This window comes from Amblyomma americanum, chromosome 1, assembly GCF_052857255.1.
Source record: "Amblyomma americanum isolate KBUSLIRL-KWMA chromosome 1, ASM5285725v1, whole genome shotgun sequence".
Classification (NCBI taxonomy): Eukaryota; Metazoa; Arthropoda; class Arachnida; order Ixodida; family Ixodidae; genus Amblyomma; species Amblyomma americanum.
The window spans coordinates 333,613,878-333,632,422 of NC_135497.1; the positions used below are offsets into that span (position 1 = coordinate 333,613,878).

Here is an 18,545-nt window from a genome sequence, read left to right on the forward strand (position 1 = left end):
CTGGTGAACGCGCTTCCCTGCCGTGACCCTGGTGCGACATGCCGGCACAGCGCCCAACACGCACCCGACGCCCGTACGCTAGAGTGAAGGCCACGTCAGAGGCGAACAAGGAGTGCCTGTGCTCTACTTGTCCTGCAGCCGCTCTCGACGACCACCGTGTGCCTCAGCAGCCGGACGATCATGACCACGAAGAGGAGGAAGGCCACGATGAGAACAGCGAAGGAGATGGTGCCGACAACCGAGTAGCCCTCGGTGCGCCACTTCTTGCGCATCGAGAGGAACTGAGAGCGCGCGTGTGCCGTGCTCAGTGGTGCCTTGGCCGACATGAGCAGGCTCGCAGCGAAGCTGGCTGCGCCTCCGCCGCTGCCGGGTTGCCCCGAACCCGTCCCCTGCGTAAGTTACGCCCTCCGTTACGCGATCGCCACCATGGCGTAAAACAGCGCGGGAAAATGTTTGATGGGAGGGACAGGATAGGCGCAACAGTCGGGGGTCAGTGGACAGGTCGCGATTCTCTTCTTGGCTGTCCGACAGCTCGCGTTGTTATTGTTGATTCTTTGTCGAACATTAACGCCTGTCCGACATTCAGAGTGTGTTCCAGCGCAGCACGTCATAGCCCACGTAATACGATACCATACCATACCATACTATATCATACCAAAGCATACCATACCATACCAATGTATACCATACCATACCATACTTTAGAGCAGCGTTAGAAAATAAACCAGTACAGCTTTGCACTGTAAACAGTGGTACATGTCACCTAGGAAAATGCACAGAGTCTGAATCGAAGAACAAGGAACAGGGACAAAGATCAACTTCGACGAATTTCACAGTGCGAGTATCTCAGCTGTACGCACATCAATTTCGTCCCGATCCTTCCACGTCTAGGACACTACAATGGTGTGAACGGAACTTAGCCAGCAAAACTAATGTGGTTAATTATCATCTAGAATAGGGGTCCCAAGCCCGGCCAGGCGGCACTTTGAAAGCGAGCAATCAGCGCCCTCTTTGGCGAGAATGTCATGAAGAGGGAGCGGGGATGGCTTGTTCTCTGCCTTTGCAAGGCGGTGCTCTCGCAGAAAAATAAAGGTTTGTTTCGCGATTTCGATGCTCTTGCTTCGATGCAACGTTTGTTTTGCGGGTCCACGAGCTGCACTGTTCTACCACATTTTCTGTAGTAAAATCAATGCTTAGCAGCGTTTATGGGGGCAAAAAGTGAAACCGCAGTGCACAAGAAGCATTTATTCTGTACTAAAGCAAAGACGCCGCGCTGACTGCCAAGGTCATTCAGCGTCAACTTGAAATTCAAGTGAGAAAGTGTATCGTGGCGAGCGTGGCAAGCAGAGCACGTGGAGCGGCGTGCACAGCAGCAGCAGCAGCAGCTCGTGTGGCGCGATCTGCAGCCGTTCGGGACCAGAGACCCGCCCCTTGCTGCGAGCTGAGCGTGAGCAGCTACTACGATGTCCGAAGAGACGAACAAGGCGACCGGCGACGCCCCTGAGACCAGCGCTCTTGGCAAGGACAAAAAAATGAGAGAGACGTCGGCCAACATTCGCCAGAGCCTTTTGTCGCTGAAACGCCACGTCCGAAAGACCTACGGCCCCCGTCCCATGAAACTGGTGAGCCGATACTTCCGCTACATCTCCAACCTGGCCGTGTACGCCGACAACGCGGCGTTCCTGAAGCTCTGCCGACGCATGGGAGTCACGGCGCCGCCCTACCGCGTTGAGTGCCGCGGCATCAAGAACGCCCATCACGTAGTTCGCATCCTGCAAAGTGTCAGCTACTGGCTCATGATGGATGACGACAAATGTGTGCGCAAGCGCAGGGTGCGGGCCTCGCGGCTCCTGGACCGCCTTTATGCGAAACTCGAGAAGATCATGTCGGTGGAAGACATGATTAACATGGTGATTCTGGCTACGGAAAGGTACGAGAACATTTTAGAAGCCACCCGAAACAAGCATCGGGCCATGCTGCTCGAACTGCTTGAGGAGTATGGGATCGAGCCGGAAGACTACGGGATCGAGCCGGAGAAAGCGAAAAGAGGGAAGAGAGCGAAGATTGACGCGGCGGCCCACACTCTCCCACGAGAGAGTCAAGCCGGCCGAGACTTCCGTCCCTACCCCCTCATGTCTGTCTCTCTCTCTCTCTCTCTCTCTGTGTGTGTGTGTGTGTGTGTGTGTGTGTGTGTGTGTGTGTGTGTGTGTGTGTGTGTGTGTGTGTGCGTGCGTGCGTGCGTGCGTGCGTGCGTGCGTGCGTGCGTGCGTGCGTGCGTGTGTGTGTGTGTGTGTGTGTGTGTGTGTGTGTGTGTGTGTGTGTGTGTGTGTGTGTGTGTGTGTGTGTGTGTGTGTGTGTGTGTGTGTGTGTGTGTGTGTGTGTGTGTGTGTGTGTGTGTGTGTGTGTGTGTGTGTGTGTGTGTGTGTGTGTGTGTGTGTGTGTGTGTGTGTGTGTGTGTGTGTGTGTGTGTGTGTGTGTGTGTGTGTGTGTGTGTGTGTGTGTGTGTGTGTGTGTGTGTGTGTGTGTGTGTGTGTGTGTGTGTGTGTGTGTGTGTGTGTGTGTGTGTGTGTGTGTGTGTGTGTGTGTGTGTGTGTGTGTGTGTGTGTGTGTGTGTGTGTGTGTGTGTGTGTGTGTGTGTGTGTGTGTGTGTGTGTGTGTGTGTGTGTGTGTGTGTGTGTGTGTGTGTGTGTGTGTGTGTGTGTGTGTGTGTGTGTGTGTGTGTGTGTGTGTGTGTGTGTGTGTGTGTGTGTGTGTGTGTGTGTGTGTGTGTGTGTGTGTGTGTGTGTGTGTGTGTGTGTGTGTGTGTGTGTGTGTGTGTGTGTGTGTGTGTGTGTGTGTGTGTGTGTGTGTGTGTGTGTGTGTGTGTGTGTGTGTGTGTGTGTGTGTGTGTGTGTGTGTGTGTGTGTGTGTGTGTGTGTGTGTGTGTGTGTGTGTGTGTGTGTGTGTGTGTGTGTGTGTGTGTGTGTGTGTGTGTGTGTGTGTGTGTGTGTGTGTGTGTGTGTGTGTGTGTGTGTGTGTGTGTGTGTGTGTGTGTGTGTGTGTGTGTGTGTGTGTGTGTGTGTGTGTGTGTGTGTGTGTGTGTGTGTGTGTGTGTGTGTGTGTGTGTGTGTGTGTGTGTGTGTGTGTGTGTGTGTGTGTGTGTGTGTGAGACAAGACAAGTGCACGAAGACAGCCGTCAAGCTTTAGGAATCACTGCAGCTACAAGCTAACTGCAAGCACACTACTCCAGATGATGGCTTTCGAGAACTTTTGTCTCAAGAAAGCGAGGAGGCTTTTTTTTTTGTTCCTGCTCTGTTATCTTGGCGTTGCACTGTAACCTTGAAAAAATAAACGACCAACTTGTCCAAAGCGTGCTTAATTGTACTGCGAGAGGGCGAAATCTTTTTTTTTTTACCAGAGATTTTAAAGTAATAGACCAGTGTAATGAGGCTTAAAACCAGCGCGGCACGGCACTCACTAAAATACTAAGATAGCCTCGCCAAATGCACTGCTGAGCAATGATATAACGGATTGCTGATTTGCTTACTCTGCTTTAACGTGTACAGTGTTCTGCAACTTCATCGTCGCAGCTTTGAAAAATTCTCCCGTTTCAACCGGGGGCTCGTTTGCGGGACCACTTTTCAGGTGCTCTTTGAAATAACTGACGCCGCTTTGCTAACCACGGAGTACTTGCCACGTAAAGCCAAGAATCACTTTCGAATTTCGTAAGAAGTTTCGAATTCGTCCTGGAGTGTTTCGTGATAAGGTATTTTTTTAAAAAAGGAACAGGCGCGCATCTTCGCGGCGCGTTGCTAGCTGTGGTAAGTCAAGATTTGATTTCATGGTCGATATGCTGGCAGTGCATTGAAAGTTTCATAAAGTGACACACGCTTATTTATTCAACATTGCCGAGCGGATGACGGTTTTGTCAAGAAGTAGCTTCGTGTTAGTAGGGGCTGAATAAATGTTGGGTTTTAAGTTCCCGAGCATGCGATTAGCCTTGTTGACGACGTATTCTATGTGTGTTTTCCAAAATAGAGTGGAAGTCATGTGAATGCCCAGGTACTTATATGACTGGACTGCTTCTAAAGGGTTACCGCCTAAGTGACAATTAGATAAGTTACTGGGTGAGCGGGAAACGTGCATGTTTTCATTTTTTTATTTTTTACGTTTAACGTCATATGCCATTTTCTGAACCATAATGCGATGTTGTTAATGTCGGCCTGTAAAACGCGTGTGTTATTGCCAGATGTTATTTCACAGAAAAGAACGCAATCATTGGCAGATAGCTGGATGGATGATGAAACACAGTCGGGAAGGCCATCAAAATAGATCAGAAAAAGTAGAGGCCGAATCACAGTACCCTGAGCAACAGTGGAGATAAGAGGAAGCAGGGGGGAGTTAAAACCGTTGGCAGAACTGTTGACGGGGAGTTGCAAAACACTCGAGCCATTTTAGTAAGTGAGTGTCAAGTTCTATAACACGTGATATTAGCAATAGTAACTGGTGGCACACCTTATCAAATGCTTTAGCGAAGTCTCAATATATGTGATCGGCAATGGAGAATGGCTGCGAAAGAACTCGCCGTTTTAAATGTGGCAGTCCTGCCCACATTTTTTTTTTAAATGCTTCATAACTAGCATGATCTAACAGTGAGATATGACTTTCCATTTCTAATAAGTGACGTTACTGCACAATTTGTTTTCGGAGCTAAGCAAGTGGACAACGTGCCCTTCGAATAGTTCATGCACTGCCTCCAAGCAGGTCATCCTCAGGAGCTGACTAGAGGAGCTCCTGTCAGCTCCCGTGCATTGAGAAGGTACACCCTTGTTCAGTAGTCTTCAAGCTTCATAGCTTGCTTTGCAGCAGTGTAGCGGCATCCGTGAGGCCCTGAATCTCTTCTTGGATGTGAAGAAGCCACGCCCTTACTTTTAACGGCATTCCGGCTTTTAGGGTGCCGTAAAAGATCCGCTATAGAGCTCGAAAGCAGACCGCAAGGCCCGAAGAGTTTTGAATAATGCTGTACCTGCTGGCACACATGATTTACAGGCTTGGCCATCGCCAGCCGGGCTGAAAGTGCTTGCAGATTGTAACGTTTCCAGCTGTCTTCTTCCGTTGCGCAGGATACTTTTATTTTCCTTAACTTTCATTGCCCAATCTAACGTATACGTCTTCTTCTGTGAGCCCAGTGTGCCTTAGGCGGTGCGGGCTGGGCAATATTATTTTCATTTCAGTATTGAGTGTCCACTCTAATTCCGTGAAGCATGTTCCGAAAGGACATGACGCCTTGTGCGTTTTTATTGCGAAAAGCAAAGCATACACTTGCCCCGTTTTCACTTCTCGCAAGTGGGTTCCCGGCTTGAACTCTCCCAAGTGATAAGGGACTCGCGATTTAACTATACTTTGCTATATTATAACTACAATATACTCACGATTTAGCTTTCTCTCGACGCTCCACTGCTCCGGATTCCTTTCTCCTCAGCTGGCCTATTTCCTTTCTCGGTTTTGTCAACCGTTTAATCCTATTTAGCAGCCAGGACAAGAATTACGCTTCCCATCCTAGCGCCCTTACACTTCACGCCCTTATCCCCATCACTGGGCTTTCCTCCTCGGAGTGAAGGCCCTATTTGAACTCCGCTATCATCATCGTCCTTTATTTTACTCTTAAAGGCCTCTATTGGGGCATTTTATCAGGAGAGAGGGGGGGAGGGGGGCGAAGCAAATACAAATGGGAATAAAACGTAAATAGAGTAAACCACAATGCAATGAAATAAAATGAAAAACGATACATCACAATGATGAACGCTTTGCGTAGACGAAGGCAAGTCCTCGTCGAAATGCTGGCAAGCACCGTGAGGCTTACTCCTCTCTTACTCACATTGTGAGTGTTAAGCAACCAACTGCCCGCCCCCTGTCTACCATTGCTTGAAGTAGGCTCTCCTATTGTTCTTGCTTATAGCTGGCAAGGCCTCACCGAATACCGGCCTTGACGTGCGTGCGTGTTCGTGCTTTGGCGACATAACCGAAACCTTCAACTGAGAGATTGTTTTATCTAATCATTTGAATCCACTATGCATGCAAAATCCGTGCGCTTGGACATAAAGGATTGGACCAACGAAAGGCAGCTGTACTTACGGGAGGTGTAGGAGAAGAACCGAAGGTCTTCATGGTCGGTCACCGTGTTCTGACAGCAACGAGCCTGGCTGGTATGGCGAAGGTGCGTGGCAAGAAGGAGCGCCCCAGGCGACCAGATGCCTCGGAGCCCGTTCAGGTAGCGATGGCCTAGGAAAAGACGTGAAATGAAGCTCAGTGCTGTAGGTGTGGGAAGTTAATCAGCGCTGCCTCGGTTTGCGCCTCAACTGCTTCTTCTTTCAACGTAGAAAGCGGCCATCTGAGTAACGAAGGGAAGAAAGAAAGGCATAGACAGTACACGCCTCTAAGGTGGCTTGGCGAGCACTACAACGAAGCAGGACACGCAGCCACACGAGGGCAAAATTACTCGTAAAATAAGCATTCATGCAAGGCCGCCAGGTCGTCCCTGAAAAGCGAAAGATTTCATTCATTTGACCTTGTTGGTGTTTTAAGAGACAATATACGTCCTAAAAAACAAAGTTCCTACGTTCCTGCATGCACTATACGTGTTTCAATGCAGCATAATGTATTATTATCCAGTGAATAAACTGTCCTGGCGCATAGTGTGCGGTACAGATATCACTGTTACTTCTACCTATTGGAGGGGGACGAAGTCGAATAGCGTTCTTTATTTTTTTTTAACGCTCAGAGTTTCCTAATGGGTTTCTGTTGGTTGTCCGGTGGATGCTTGGTAGATATTACTGGAAGAAAAAAAATGAAGATGTCGCGCAGTTATTTCTATTGCGTGACGTGAAATACAGTTAAACCTGCGTTCTGTGAAGCCTGCCTATGGTTATAAAGTTTTCAACGCTGGTAACAGATGCGAAGAAGCGCATATTCGTTTGCCACTGCAGCTGCACAGACGTGGGGAGATGTGCACCGCAGAAAAACCTCTACGCAGCGGCGCTTTCCGTCGTTTTCAGTCACAGGAGGGAGGGAATTTTCTATCATGAGGTGTTAAAGCAGCTGTGTAGCCCTACAACTAAAACGTTTTATAACCCAATATTATTAAAAACACTTTGCTACCGCCTCCTTTGCAAGCAGTCCGCAGCAGACATACGCAACCTTGTTCTGAGTATGCACATAACCAGCAATTTTGGGCAGCTCCCAGGGACACTAAGCCTTGCGCCTGAAGTGAATCCCTCACTGACAAAGTGCGATGATGGACCGACGTTTCGGAACCGCGTACGGGCTCCTTTTTCACTCAGTAGGGAAAGACTGAGACATCGTCGCCACTTCCCTTCTGTCCGGTTCATCGCAGCTGTCGCCGACTGTGTAATTAGCGGTCGCAGCAGCCGCGCGGATGGCAGGCTGTTTTCTTTTTCTACGATAGAGGTGTTGTCCCATTCATTCTTGCATGATCATGAGCATGCTCCGCAATGACGCTCATCATGTCATTATTATTCCTAACGCCACGTTCATGGCCCTTAAGCCGTCTTGAAAACATTCCTGTTTCGCTGATTAAAAAAAAGGCCTCAGGTATATGAAACTTCAATTCCAGAAGTCGTTTTCTTCATTTGAAATGATCCTACAGATAACAGGCTGGATTTTTACACAGAATTTAATTTCACGATGACCTCTCGCGCACCCCAAAGGCAGCAACGTCTCGATGCCTCGCCATACATTCGTTCCAAAGCCAGTGAAAGGTTAAACAAAGGGCACCACTGGCAACGACCAAAACTTAGAGCCCTTTTGGGAGATAAGCATGCCATTCCTGAAGATTCTTCAGCTCTAGTCGGTGTCATTCAGCAATTGCATATTGAACAGGGACCATGCTTTTCACTTGCCAACGTCGTGCTTGTTGAAACAGAAAAAAAAGCGTTTTTTTTGGGAAAAGAAAATGGCGGAGTAACAGTGTCACTTCTCGGGGGGACACCTGAACCGCACCGTAAGGGAGGGAGGAAGGTGGGAGTGAAAGAAAAAAAAAAGAAGAAACAGTTGCCGTTGTGGAGGGCACCGTAATAATTTCGACCACCTGGGGATCTCTAACGTGCTCCGCCATTGCACAGCCTGCGGGCATAATTTATGTTTCGCGTCCATCGAAACGCAGCTGTCGGGTTCGGAACCAGGATACTGTGGTTCAGTAGCCGAGCGCCCTAGCCACTGCGCCACCGCGGCGAGTTAAAAGAAAAATTGTTAAAAATTTGCATTTTCTGAACTCGGCCACCCCATGCCACGTTTCAAAGTTAGAAGCCAATGAGCCCACACGCACCCCGTAAGTCACGTTGGAGCAGAGCGGTCTAACACAGCATCACACAGATGTAAATACCTTAAGCGTGAGCCTTCGCTACTACGATGCGTTTTTTCTTCCCACATATAATGTAACCTTTCCTTGTCATACGCCACGTGCTAGCACAAGTGAACTACACTGCTGTTTTGAATGTCTGGCAGCGATCACGTAGTGCACCGTTAAACCTTAAGCAGCGTGCTAGAATCAAAAGAAATTAAACTTGCTTGGCAAACTCACACTCCTTAAATTCATGACGGATGGTTTGCCATGCTTCCAGGCTGGTAGAGCGGGTGACTGTCGGTTCTGCGTGGGCGGAGGCCAATTCGAGAAGACAGCCATGACGGTCGTTTTGTGTTGGCCTCGTTGGTACGGCATTGTGTCTGTCAGAGGACAGCGCGGAGGAAGGGAGCCAGTAATGCGCCCTTCCTTTCCTCAAAATGTTCGGCGTCTAGAACGTTGTCAACGCCAACGCCAATGAACACAGTGAACGCCGACAGCTTTCGCTTTGTACATCCTGCATTATCCACATTCATTTTGCTTTGATTGCGTTCCGCACAGAGGATAGGCAGTTAGCCCGCCGGGCCATACACCTCAAAGTCAAAGAAGAGGCTCGCAAAAATAGAAGCCGCATGGCAGAAGTCACAAGAATTGGGAATAATGCGACTTTAAGTAGACTCTGTTGAAAAACAAGCTGGGGCTGCAGTGGAGAGGAGAAAAATGAAAAAAGGAAAGCGAGAGAACAGCAGCAACCAGCGGGCACGAATCACCAGAGTTTAATTTAATAATAATAATAATAATTGGTTTTGCGGGGGAAAGGAAATGGCGCAGTATCTGTCTCATATATCGTTGGACACCTGAACCGCGTCGTAAGGGAAGGGATAAAGGAGGGAGTGAAAGATGAAAGGGAGAGATAGGTGCTGTAGTGGAGGGCTCCGGAATAATTTCGACCACCTGGGGATCTTTAACGTGCACTGACATCGCACAGCACACGGGCGCCTTAGCGTTTTTCCTCCATGGAAAAGATTGTTAATTAACGTCATGAAAACGCAAGGACCACCAGTTTTCTTACCGATTGTTACTGTTACCCAAAGACACCTGTTTGCAGTTAAAGATTTGTAGCCGGTCGTTAGTAATAGTCACATCGGTTTTTAGAATTCCCAAAGCGTGGCTACCCTCGCAGCTGTGGCTCGACTAACTTTAATTACATCGTGCCAAAGTACATGCGCTTTTGTAAAGTATGCAGGAAAAGCAACTCCTCCAGTGCACGTAACTAGTCGAAATACCTAAATTTTGTCGAGGCACAACGCCGAGGGGAATCATGTTTTCGAAATTATTGATTCTGATATTGCTAATACGACTGGCTACAAATATGTAATTGCAACTAGGTGCCTATCGGTGATTGTTAGAAAGTTAACCATTATAATTTAGCTAATCACTTCACTATTTAACATGATTCGCCTGTTTTTGACGTCCGCCAACACTGTTATTACTATGCCTCAAAAGGCTTTTCTTTACGTTAGGAACCCTATAAATTTAAATATTTGGGACGTTATATATAAAAAAAACATCCGGTATATACCTCGCAGATTGTCATTGCGTCACAAGGTCAGATGACCCAGATTTCAGGTGGAACGCCTGCTTTTCCGCTCACAACACCGCCGACAGCGCCGGACTTTCTGCTGAACGGCAGCCGTGACTGATATGCATACATAGAACGACTGCAATGAACATTGAGAGAGAGAGAGAGGGGGGGGGGGGGACTTTAATGGAATAAGAGAGGTCTGCCTGGTTATCGGCCTGGCATGCTGCTCCAGGTGACGGTGAATGAAGAGAAGACTAGAGAAGAGGATGGCGAGAAAAAAAGAGGAAAAGAGAAAACGAAAGGGTGAATGGTCATGTATTATACTAAGCTTCATCCACGCCGTGCAAACACACACAAGGCACGGAACACAATGGATATACGACTTTAATCATATAGCAATATCAAGAATAACAAAACACAACCACGATAAGCAATTCAAAACCAAGATAAACAATGCAAAATAATCGCCACAGAGTGCTAACACACCTACATTTTGCCTAACTGTGCAAATCAACTGTCTTTTTTGTTTTTGCTTTGGTGAGTCTCCGAACTTACTTAAAGGCACAGCGCTCGCGTCGACGGATGTGTCAGTGTACCGTGGGCATAGACCTGAAGTAGCAGTAGTACTACTACTACTACTACTACTACTACTACTACTACTACTACTACTACTACTACTACTACTACTACTACTATTACTAGTAATAGTAGTAGTAGTAGTACTAGTAGTAGTAGTAGTAGTAGTTGTTGTAGCGGTTTATTCGAAAATAATAGTAAAAGGAAGGAAAAGGTTCTTGCTAGCCCCGGCATCTGCCATCGCTACGGGAAGCACCTCAGCTGGGGCAGCGGAAATAGAGGGATAGCAGGTAGAGTGCAGAAATGAAATGAAAGAAGTGAGGGGACGGCCAGAAGGGATAGAAGGGCCTGAAGTCAAGGCGCCCGTGTACTGTGCGATGTCAGCGCATGTTAAAGATCCGCAGGTGGTCGAAATTATTCCGGAGCCCTCCACTACGGCACCTCTTTCTTTCTCCTTTCACTCCCTCCTTTATCCCTTCCCTTACGGCGCGCTGCAGGTGTCCAACGATATATGAGACAGATATTGCGCCATTTCCTTTCCCCCAAAAGCAATTATTATTATTAATATTATTATTATTATTATTATTATTATTATTATTATTCCGAAGTTTGATCCCACGTCCTCTTGCTCAGCCGAACAACGTAACCAGTGAGCCACCGCGGCCAGTATACAGCATATGCGATTAGGAGCTGGGAGGAGAAGCAACAGGTGAAGGCTACGAGGAATGGAACTGCATGGTAACTGTCTCACTCAAGGCAATCTGTTATACTTGGTGGAACGGGCTGGCACAATTTATTTTCCAGCGAAAGTTGTATTATCTTAGTACAAGCCATTTAGTAGAAACAATTTAGTGGGTACCGCCACGTACCACAATGCGTGATTGAGGTGTCCACTGGCCCAGGGCGCCAGTTATGCGCCTTTCCTTTTCTCAAAACCATTGAGGTATGAACCATCCGTTGGTTTTGCGAAAAGCAAAGGCGTATAACTTCCTCAATTGCAGGTGGACACCACACACACATCACAACACGATTGAGGTGTGCTCTGACCCAGGGATTCAGTTAAGCGCCTTTCCTTTCATAAAAATCGACGGATGTTTTAGAGTGCGAATAAGACAACGCTGAGACCTAGGCTATTTGCTTCGTGCAAGCGTTCCCTGGAGTCCGAGAAGTGTGCGGAAAACGCGATCGAACCGAAGACCGCAAAAGGCAGAAGGCCGAGTATGCACTTGGGCGTATAGACGCCAAAACGGTCCTGTGAGACGCCCAACCGGGCAGTCGGCTCTGAAACGTCAAAGAACGAGCTTCCGCTTTCACTGGCGATAAAATAAAATCTAAATGGCACGGATCTTTCAGGATTCCAAATTTTTTTTGGCTATGCAAACCTAGAGCGATAAAAAGAACAAAAAAAAATCATCCTAGTTCCAATCAAGGGAAATGGGTTCTTGTTCACTTCCGCCGGCCCCCTTGTGGTGTTGTCCGTCATGTTCATTGGGCCTATTTTCTCTCACTGTCTCCCGGCAGACCCGTTTGGAAAGAAGCGAGAGACAGGCCTTTTGTCATCTTTCAAACGGGTCCTAGATGGTTTGTATTTATATAGTCTCCGGAAGCTGCATCTGTAAGGTAGGGATAGTTGTGGACTGGTGAAAGCAAAGGTCTGGTAGTGGTCTCACACCCTACGCATGAAGAAAGAGACCAATGAAAGGGTGAAAGAGAGGAGAGGTAAGGAGTCGTCGTAGAGGAGTGCTCCGCATTAATCCCGACCATCCGGGGTCCTGTAGCATGCACAAATGTTTCATACCTGCTTGGACTTGATGAACCCTGTTCCTTGAACACCAAAGGCGCGTCGCACACCCTGTTAGCGTTAAGTTCCTGAAAAACAATGAGCACAATTGGGGAAAGAGAAGGCCCCAATGTCCAGGTGAGAAGCTTTGATGCTACTCGTTGCCTAGACGGCGCTGTGCTACCAAGTGCGGTTTCTTGAATTTATCGCACATGAATACATACAGCGCTCGCCATTACATATAAAGTGTAGACTTGACAGCAGTTGTTTTCCTGTGCATACATGAGAAGACGCATTCATCTGGGGAAGAGTTGAAAGAATCGGACTTGTGTCGGGAACGGCCTACTCGAGAGCAGCGACATATCCCCTGAATAATATGGGCGTCTCAAACGAAGCCATGCCATACGCCGGATACCCGAATAGCCAGGGTTGATTCTACAACAATAACCGCTTGAAACAAAATTTCCCATCAAAGATATAGCATTTAAAGCCCGCCTTCCTCGTCCTCTCCTCCACCCTCCCTGAGGAGGGAAAGGGGCCATTACTTTTGTTGTATGTGGCGCATGTTTGAGTCCTAGTATCGCCGACATCTTATGAGGCGTCGAGTTCCGAAGAGTGCTGTAGAGGGAACGACGCCTTTTAAACATTTGATATTTAAATAACGGGACAATAACAAAATCACGAGATGCAGCTCTCTCCTATTGTTCTCAAAGCAAGGGTGCCCATTCAAGGCGTAAAGGTTTGCAGTGAAAATAGGCACAAAAAAAAATTACTTATTTTACCATGAAAATTCCAACGACATCCTCAAAACACGCCATCTATGCGGACGTTTTACAATTGCGTCTTTATTTTGACATCGCTGTGCCATTCGTCACCCGTCCTTCACCAAGCTGTCCAGGCTTTTGCCGCTTTACCTTCACGTGAGTTTCGCGCTAGGTTACCAGTAATGTCGGGGCTTCCGCGGAGTTTCAGCCTGCACAGTCCGTCGCTGGAAAAGTAACTCGCATTGGCTGTCTTCTTTCCAGTCTTTCATCCTCTGTAAGGCATGTCTCTGAGGCGCGATAACCCAGGCTCTCTATGCGCCAGGCGGGCACGTAACGCATATGCCACGAAAGGTCATTGGTTCAAGCGTAATAGAGGGGCAAGAAGTGAACGCATTGCGGTGTGTAGGACGATAATGTGTGTTGGTGATGAGTGCTGGTGTTAGACAACGATGACTTGCAAAAAAGTTGTCATCCAAAGGGTCGCGCGATAAGTGTCACGAGACAACAATGACTTGCAAAAAATGTTGCCGACATCATCCAAGGATCACGTGAAAAAGTTCCCAACGTTCAAACGCAAATGCTTTCGCATTTCTCCGATTCAGCAGAGTGCAGTGCTCTCCAATTTTTTCCTGCCTGGGTTTCCCGCCTGTTCCACCACGGCTATTTTGTTTATTCAGTACAGCTACACACGAGGAACAAGGCGAAAGCGCTGAAGCTTGCTTCAGAGATTTCGATGATCGAAAACTGGCCTGGCTACTTGCTTTACTAAGCGAACGAGGTGGCGTGCTGTAGCAGATCTGGACGTTGCTTTGACCTTATTATTGATCTTTTAGAACAAGCTTTATTATTATGAACGCCCTTGTAGCAAGGAGAGTTTCCAGCAGGTCCATGTTTTCAGACCACAAAGCAATGGATCGTAGCTCAAGTAACGATCAACAATTTTTTGTATGCAAGTCTTAAAGAGCACAAGAATGGGAGTTTGGCGTTTTGTGGCGCCATGCCTCGTGCAGTCATAAATAACCACTTGAAATCAACAGGATTAAGTTGTCCGCCAGTACACTAAACAGAGTGGAATTCCAAGACGTGTCGTTTCGTCAACGTGTGGTTATAAAATTCTACGTCGAAAAAATAATTTCATCCGCGGAACTTTATGAAAGTCTTCAGCTTGCATATAAAAAGAGTCAGAGTAGCACTGAAGACAAGCCCCGGTGAGGTCGCCCTCGACCAGCCGTGAGAGAAGACAACAAGGACACCTTTGATGTGCTCATCAAAGAAGACGTTCAGAAGCCCGCTGAACTTCTGTGGGATCAATGGTTGCCGGCACTGTGCTCTTAGAAGAGGGCGAAAGAGAAGTGTGATGTAAGTCGCAAGACTAGCGTGTGTCCTGTCTCTTACTCTTACTTTGGTCCCTGTCTGTGTATGCGCTAGTCAATATGTTTCAAAGCTACAACAAACTAGCCTAAATGAAAGCCTTAGCGTCTTCTGGGAACCTGGCGGTCTCGTTTAGGTTTATTTCCTTCAGCCTGAGCAAACAACAAATAAGGCAGAATACGTTAAAACAGCAAATAAAGTCTGCTGCGCACGGCGATACAACTGCGACATTCAAGAAAAGCCATGTTGGAGTATCACAATGGGTGCGCTCACGCTGCTCGCGTGACAGTGGCGAAAATGGACATAATGGGTTTGGAAATTCTTCAGCACTCGCCTTACAGCCCTGGTCTGCTTCCTTCGGTCTTCCACTTGTTCAAATATTCGAAGGATAAAATGCGAGATCAAAGATCCCATACATACAAGGCTGTCCTTGCAACAATGCGTCACTGCGCACAAGACTCCTTGAACGGATATCTATCGGAGGGGTATTTTCAACCTTACCGATCTGTTGGATAAATGTGTGCGGTGAAATGGGGAGTTTACGGGAAAATTAAAAATCGTCTGAAAAATAAAGGGAGAAAAGTTTGTTTCTAGAAATACAGTGGAATAATTTGTAAACACATTGTTGCACATTCCCCAGTTCGGTACGACCCTCGTATATCTAGTGCCCTTTGTTTTGGAGTGTTATTTTGTTCTGAAAAAAAGGCGGGAGTTTGGGGGGGGGGGGGGGGCTATTATCAAGTTTTTAGTCCAAATTCGCGTAGAAGTTACGGTATTCGACAGAAAGTGTGAAACTGAAGTGTTTCACGGTTATTTTTTCAAGCAAAAATCATTTACTACCATCGGACTGCTTTTTTTTTTGCGGCATGTAAGAAGGTTTAGTTTTTTACCACTGGCATATAGTAAGCAGTCAAATGACACGTGCAGCCAAAAACTGCTCACAAATTACATATTTCAGTTTTTTTCTCATTTATGACAATTATTTTAGCTTGAGCCTCATTCTCCCGAGTGCTCCCACCCGCTTCTCTTCTAGACCTGCCTACCTTTGTTAGTACACTGCGCAAACATTAATTCAGCCTCACGGCGGCCGGCTGAAGCGCTCAACAGCTGTGTAGCCGGACATCAGCGTGGGTAGCGCCTCACTCGTGTGTATCAATAAAATGTGCCGTCAGTACCAGAATTCTGGCCTCTCGCTTCTTAAGAGCCCTTTTCAAAATTGTTCCCAGGCTGAGAAAAGCGTTGATTGAAATTTAAAACAATCAGTAAATAATTGAAAACACCCCACCAAAATTACAAAACATTGGCGAGTTTTTAAGCGTGATTCTGTGGGTTTTATCCAATTATAAACTATACTTCTTTAAAGGTTGATTAGCTAGTCGAAGTCAGGCTTATACTGTCATTTAAGACGTCTGCTCTGGATGAAAAGAAAACGGAGGGTCCGTGTATCTTAATTCTAAAGGCCGCGAAAAATTGTTCATAATTTGCAGCATGCAAAATATTCACGCAAAACTTTTAAAGGCAAGAAGGGTAGCTATGGCTTTTAAAGCGGTGCCATTGTTTTTAAAAAGGCGGCTCTCGCCGCGCCTGATTTACGGCTCACTTCGCTGCTGATCTGATAATGTCGCTGAAATCTGTCTTACCTTTATTTGTTTATTTGTTTAGAAGTTATGTTATTGGGCTGTTGATGGCTCCCCGACCTCTCAGGAAAATATACACGTGGCTGTGTCATACTTGAAACGCCGGGTTTGAAAAGTGATTGAAAGATTAGGAAACTGGTTGTTAGAAGGTCGCAATATGACTCAAACGTCATTAGGACATGAACATTATATATATATAATGACAAGAGTGATATCGTATGCTTGCAAACCGATTAAAACACTGTAGCAGTTTGGTGCACGCGTTGGGGAATGGCGCTCAATGTTAAAAAAATGCATGCATGCCACTTCTACACGAAAGAAGACCCACCATCTTCCAGAATATACGGTAAACAATGTTGTTCTACATACAGCCACAGTGGTTAAGCATTAATTCGTCATATTACTAACGGCGGACAAACGATGAACCACACACCTAAATTACATTGCAAATAAAGCTGCATCTACTCTCGGTTTCCTAAGGTGCAATTTCAAACAGTTCCCATGTGACCTAAAAAAGAAGTTGTACTTTACGTACGTACGATCAGTGCTTGAATATGCCTGCATTTGCTGGGACCCATATACGAAAAAAAAAACAGGCTAGTATCCCCGAAAAACTTCAAAATAAGGCAGCTCGGTTTGTAACTGGTAATTATGACAGGTGCTTAAGTATGATTAGTACTTAACGATCGCTTGGGTGGCCTAATTTAGAGGATCGTTGATTGCATCTTCGCATCAAGTTTTTTCGTAGTAATTTTCATCGCCAAACTGGCATAGGTCGAGATAAGTACATCAAACCACCAACATATATATCACAGAGAAGGGAACTCATCTTCAAGCCAAAGGAATATTCATTTAGGAGTCATGTTTTTAGACATTCGTTTTTATTTCGAAATTATCTCAATCTCGTCAAACGAAGCATTTTACTAATTCATTATTCACAACAGCGCAGGAAACACGGACAACAGGTGAGAATAGAGAAAACAAGCGTTTGTTTTGTCTATTCTCCCCTTTTATCCGTGTTTCCTGCGGTGTTGTGAATAATGAATATGTACCAACTCGCCCAACTTTTTTCACTCATCATTTTACCAAACCCCGGGTGTTTAATTAACCAGTTTAGCAATATCTGTTTGCATTTTTTTTTGTCGGTGTATCATGTTCATTGTGCACTGAAGTGTTTTAGCGTTTGCTTCCATGCTGTATTGCCATGTAGGCGATGCAGTACTCAGTATTTAAATAGAATGAATTGCGCTGGAAATAAAATTCGGGTAATTAGTCGGGAATAGAACCCCTGAGCCCTGGTTGCGAGTGAGACACGCTACACATAGAACACGCAGACACGTTCGTACAGCTTGGTTAAAGCGGGGCTTTATATGCATGTCGTGAGGTATTTCACATCAAGCAGAAGCAGTGTCTTTGGCAGGAGGAAACGCTGCCGGGACCCATTCACTCAATCGCGTCACACCTTTAAAGGTGGAGCTTCAGTGTCCACCATTTTTTTTTAATTTTCGGGGGCCAAGATGGGCAGAGCGACCATTACACGTTAGTTCGATGATCATAAAGAAATCCGAAGATATTTCTCATCTCCGGATACCAAAAATGTCTTGACTAATACGCTGTTGAAAGGCGAGCGTTTCAGAACATTAACAGGTGTCCTTAAACCGCTTCGTTCTGTTTCGTTCAGTGAAACGGACGCCGGTTGTCTTTCTTTTGTCAGCCGAATATTAATGCACTTTTCAGGGCTACTTAAATCACGCACACCAACAAGCAAGAAACATAATGTGCAAATCTCTGCACACTTGTCCTCAAAAGTTTATGGAACACTGCTTTGCTGAATGAACATAATTTCTCTGCATGCAGGACGTACTGCCCAAGATTTTATGGCGCACTGTGTTTTTTGCGTGCCACACACACACACACACACACACACACACACACACACACACACACACACACACACACACACACGCACACACACACACGCGCGCACACACACACACACACACACACACACACACACACACACGCACACACACACACACACACACACACACACACACACACGCACGCACACACACGCGCACACACACACACGCGCACACACACACACACACACACACACACACACGGACACATTTCAGACTCTATGAGGACGATAAGGAAATGAAGTTTTATCGCTGGTATTGCGCTCGATAAGCTTTTGACTGCTTAGTACAGACCGGGGCTATCGCTCGTTCCTCAATGGCATTACATATAAAAGCGCTTTCGAGCAGAAATGGCAATGCTCGCGTCGTTGGCCTTTTTTTTTGCTTGCTTTATTTTTATCTTGGCCTCCGTGCGTATCGTCGGAATCACCATTTCCTGCTTTGGGGCCTCGCAACAGCTCATTCAGGTATCCGCCCTATACCGCTCCCCGCTGGGTCGGCGGCGCGCACAGCTCGTCCCTTTGTTTAAGCGAGAGACATGTTGAAGTGACGTCACCACCAAAGCCAGCCAC

The 18,545-nt window shown here is 46.8% G+C and overlaps 2 protein-coding genes across 2 annotated transcripts in view; both read left to right on the forward strand.

The window, feature by feature from the left end:
* Lim3 (Lim3 homeobox protein) overlaps positions 1–18,545 on the forward strand; it is a 144,132-nt gene that overhangs the window by 62,576 nt on the left and 63,011 nt on the right. The gene's annotated exons all lie outside the window — the stretch shown is intronic.
* Positions 1,464–8,682, forward strand: LOC144116467 (uncharacterized). The gene is made up of 2 exons (XM_077651194.1): positions 1,464–2,134; positions 8,619–8,682. Exons 1-2 carry the CDS (start codon positions 1,464–1,466, stop codon positions 8,680–8,682), a joined length of 735 nt encoding a protein of 244 aa, XP_077507320.1.

Coding starts and splice junctions, on each gene's coding strand:
- LOC144116467 (XM_077651194.1), top strand. CDS start 1,464: ATGTCCGAAGAGACGAACAAGGCGACCGGCGACGCCCCTGAGACCAGC. Junction 2,135..8,618: donor TTCCGTCCCTACCCCCTCAT/GTCTGTCTCTCT, acceptor CCATGCTTCCAG/GCTGGTAGAGCGGGTGACTG.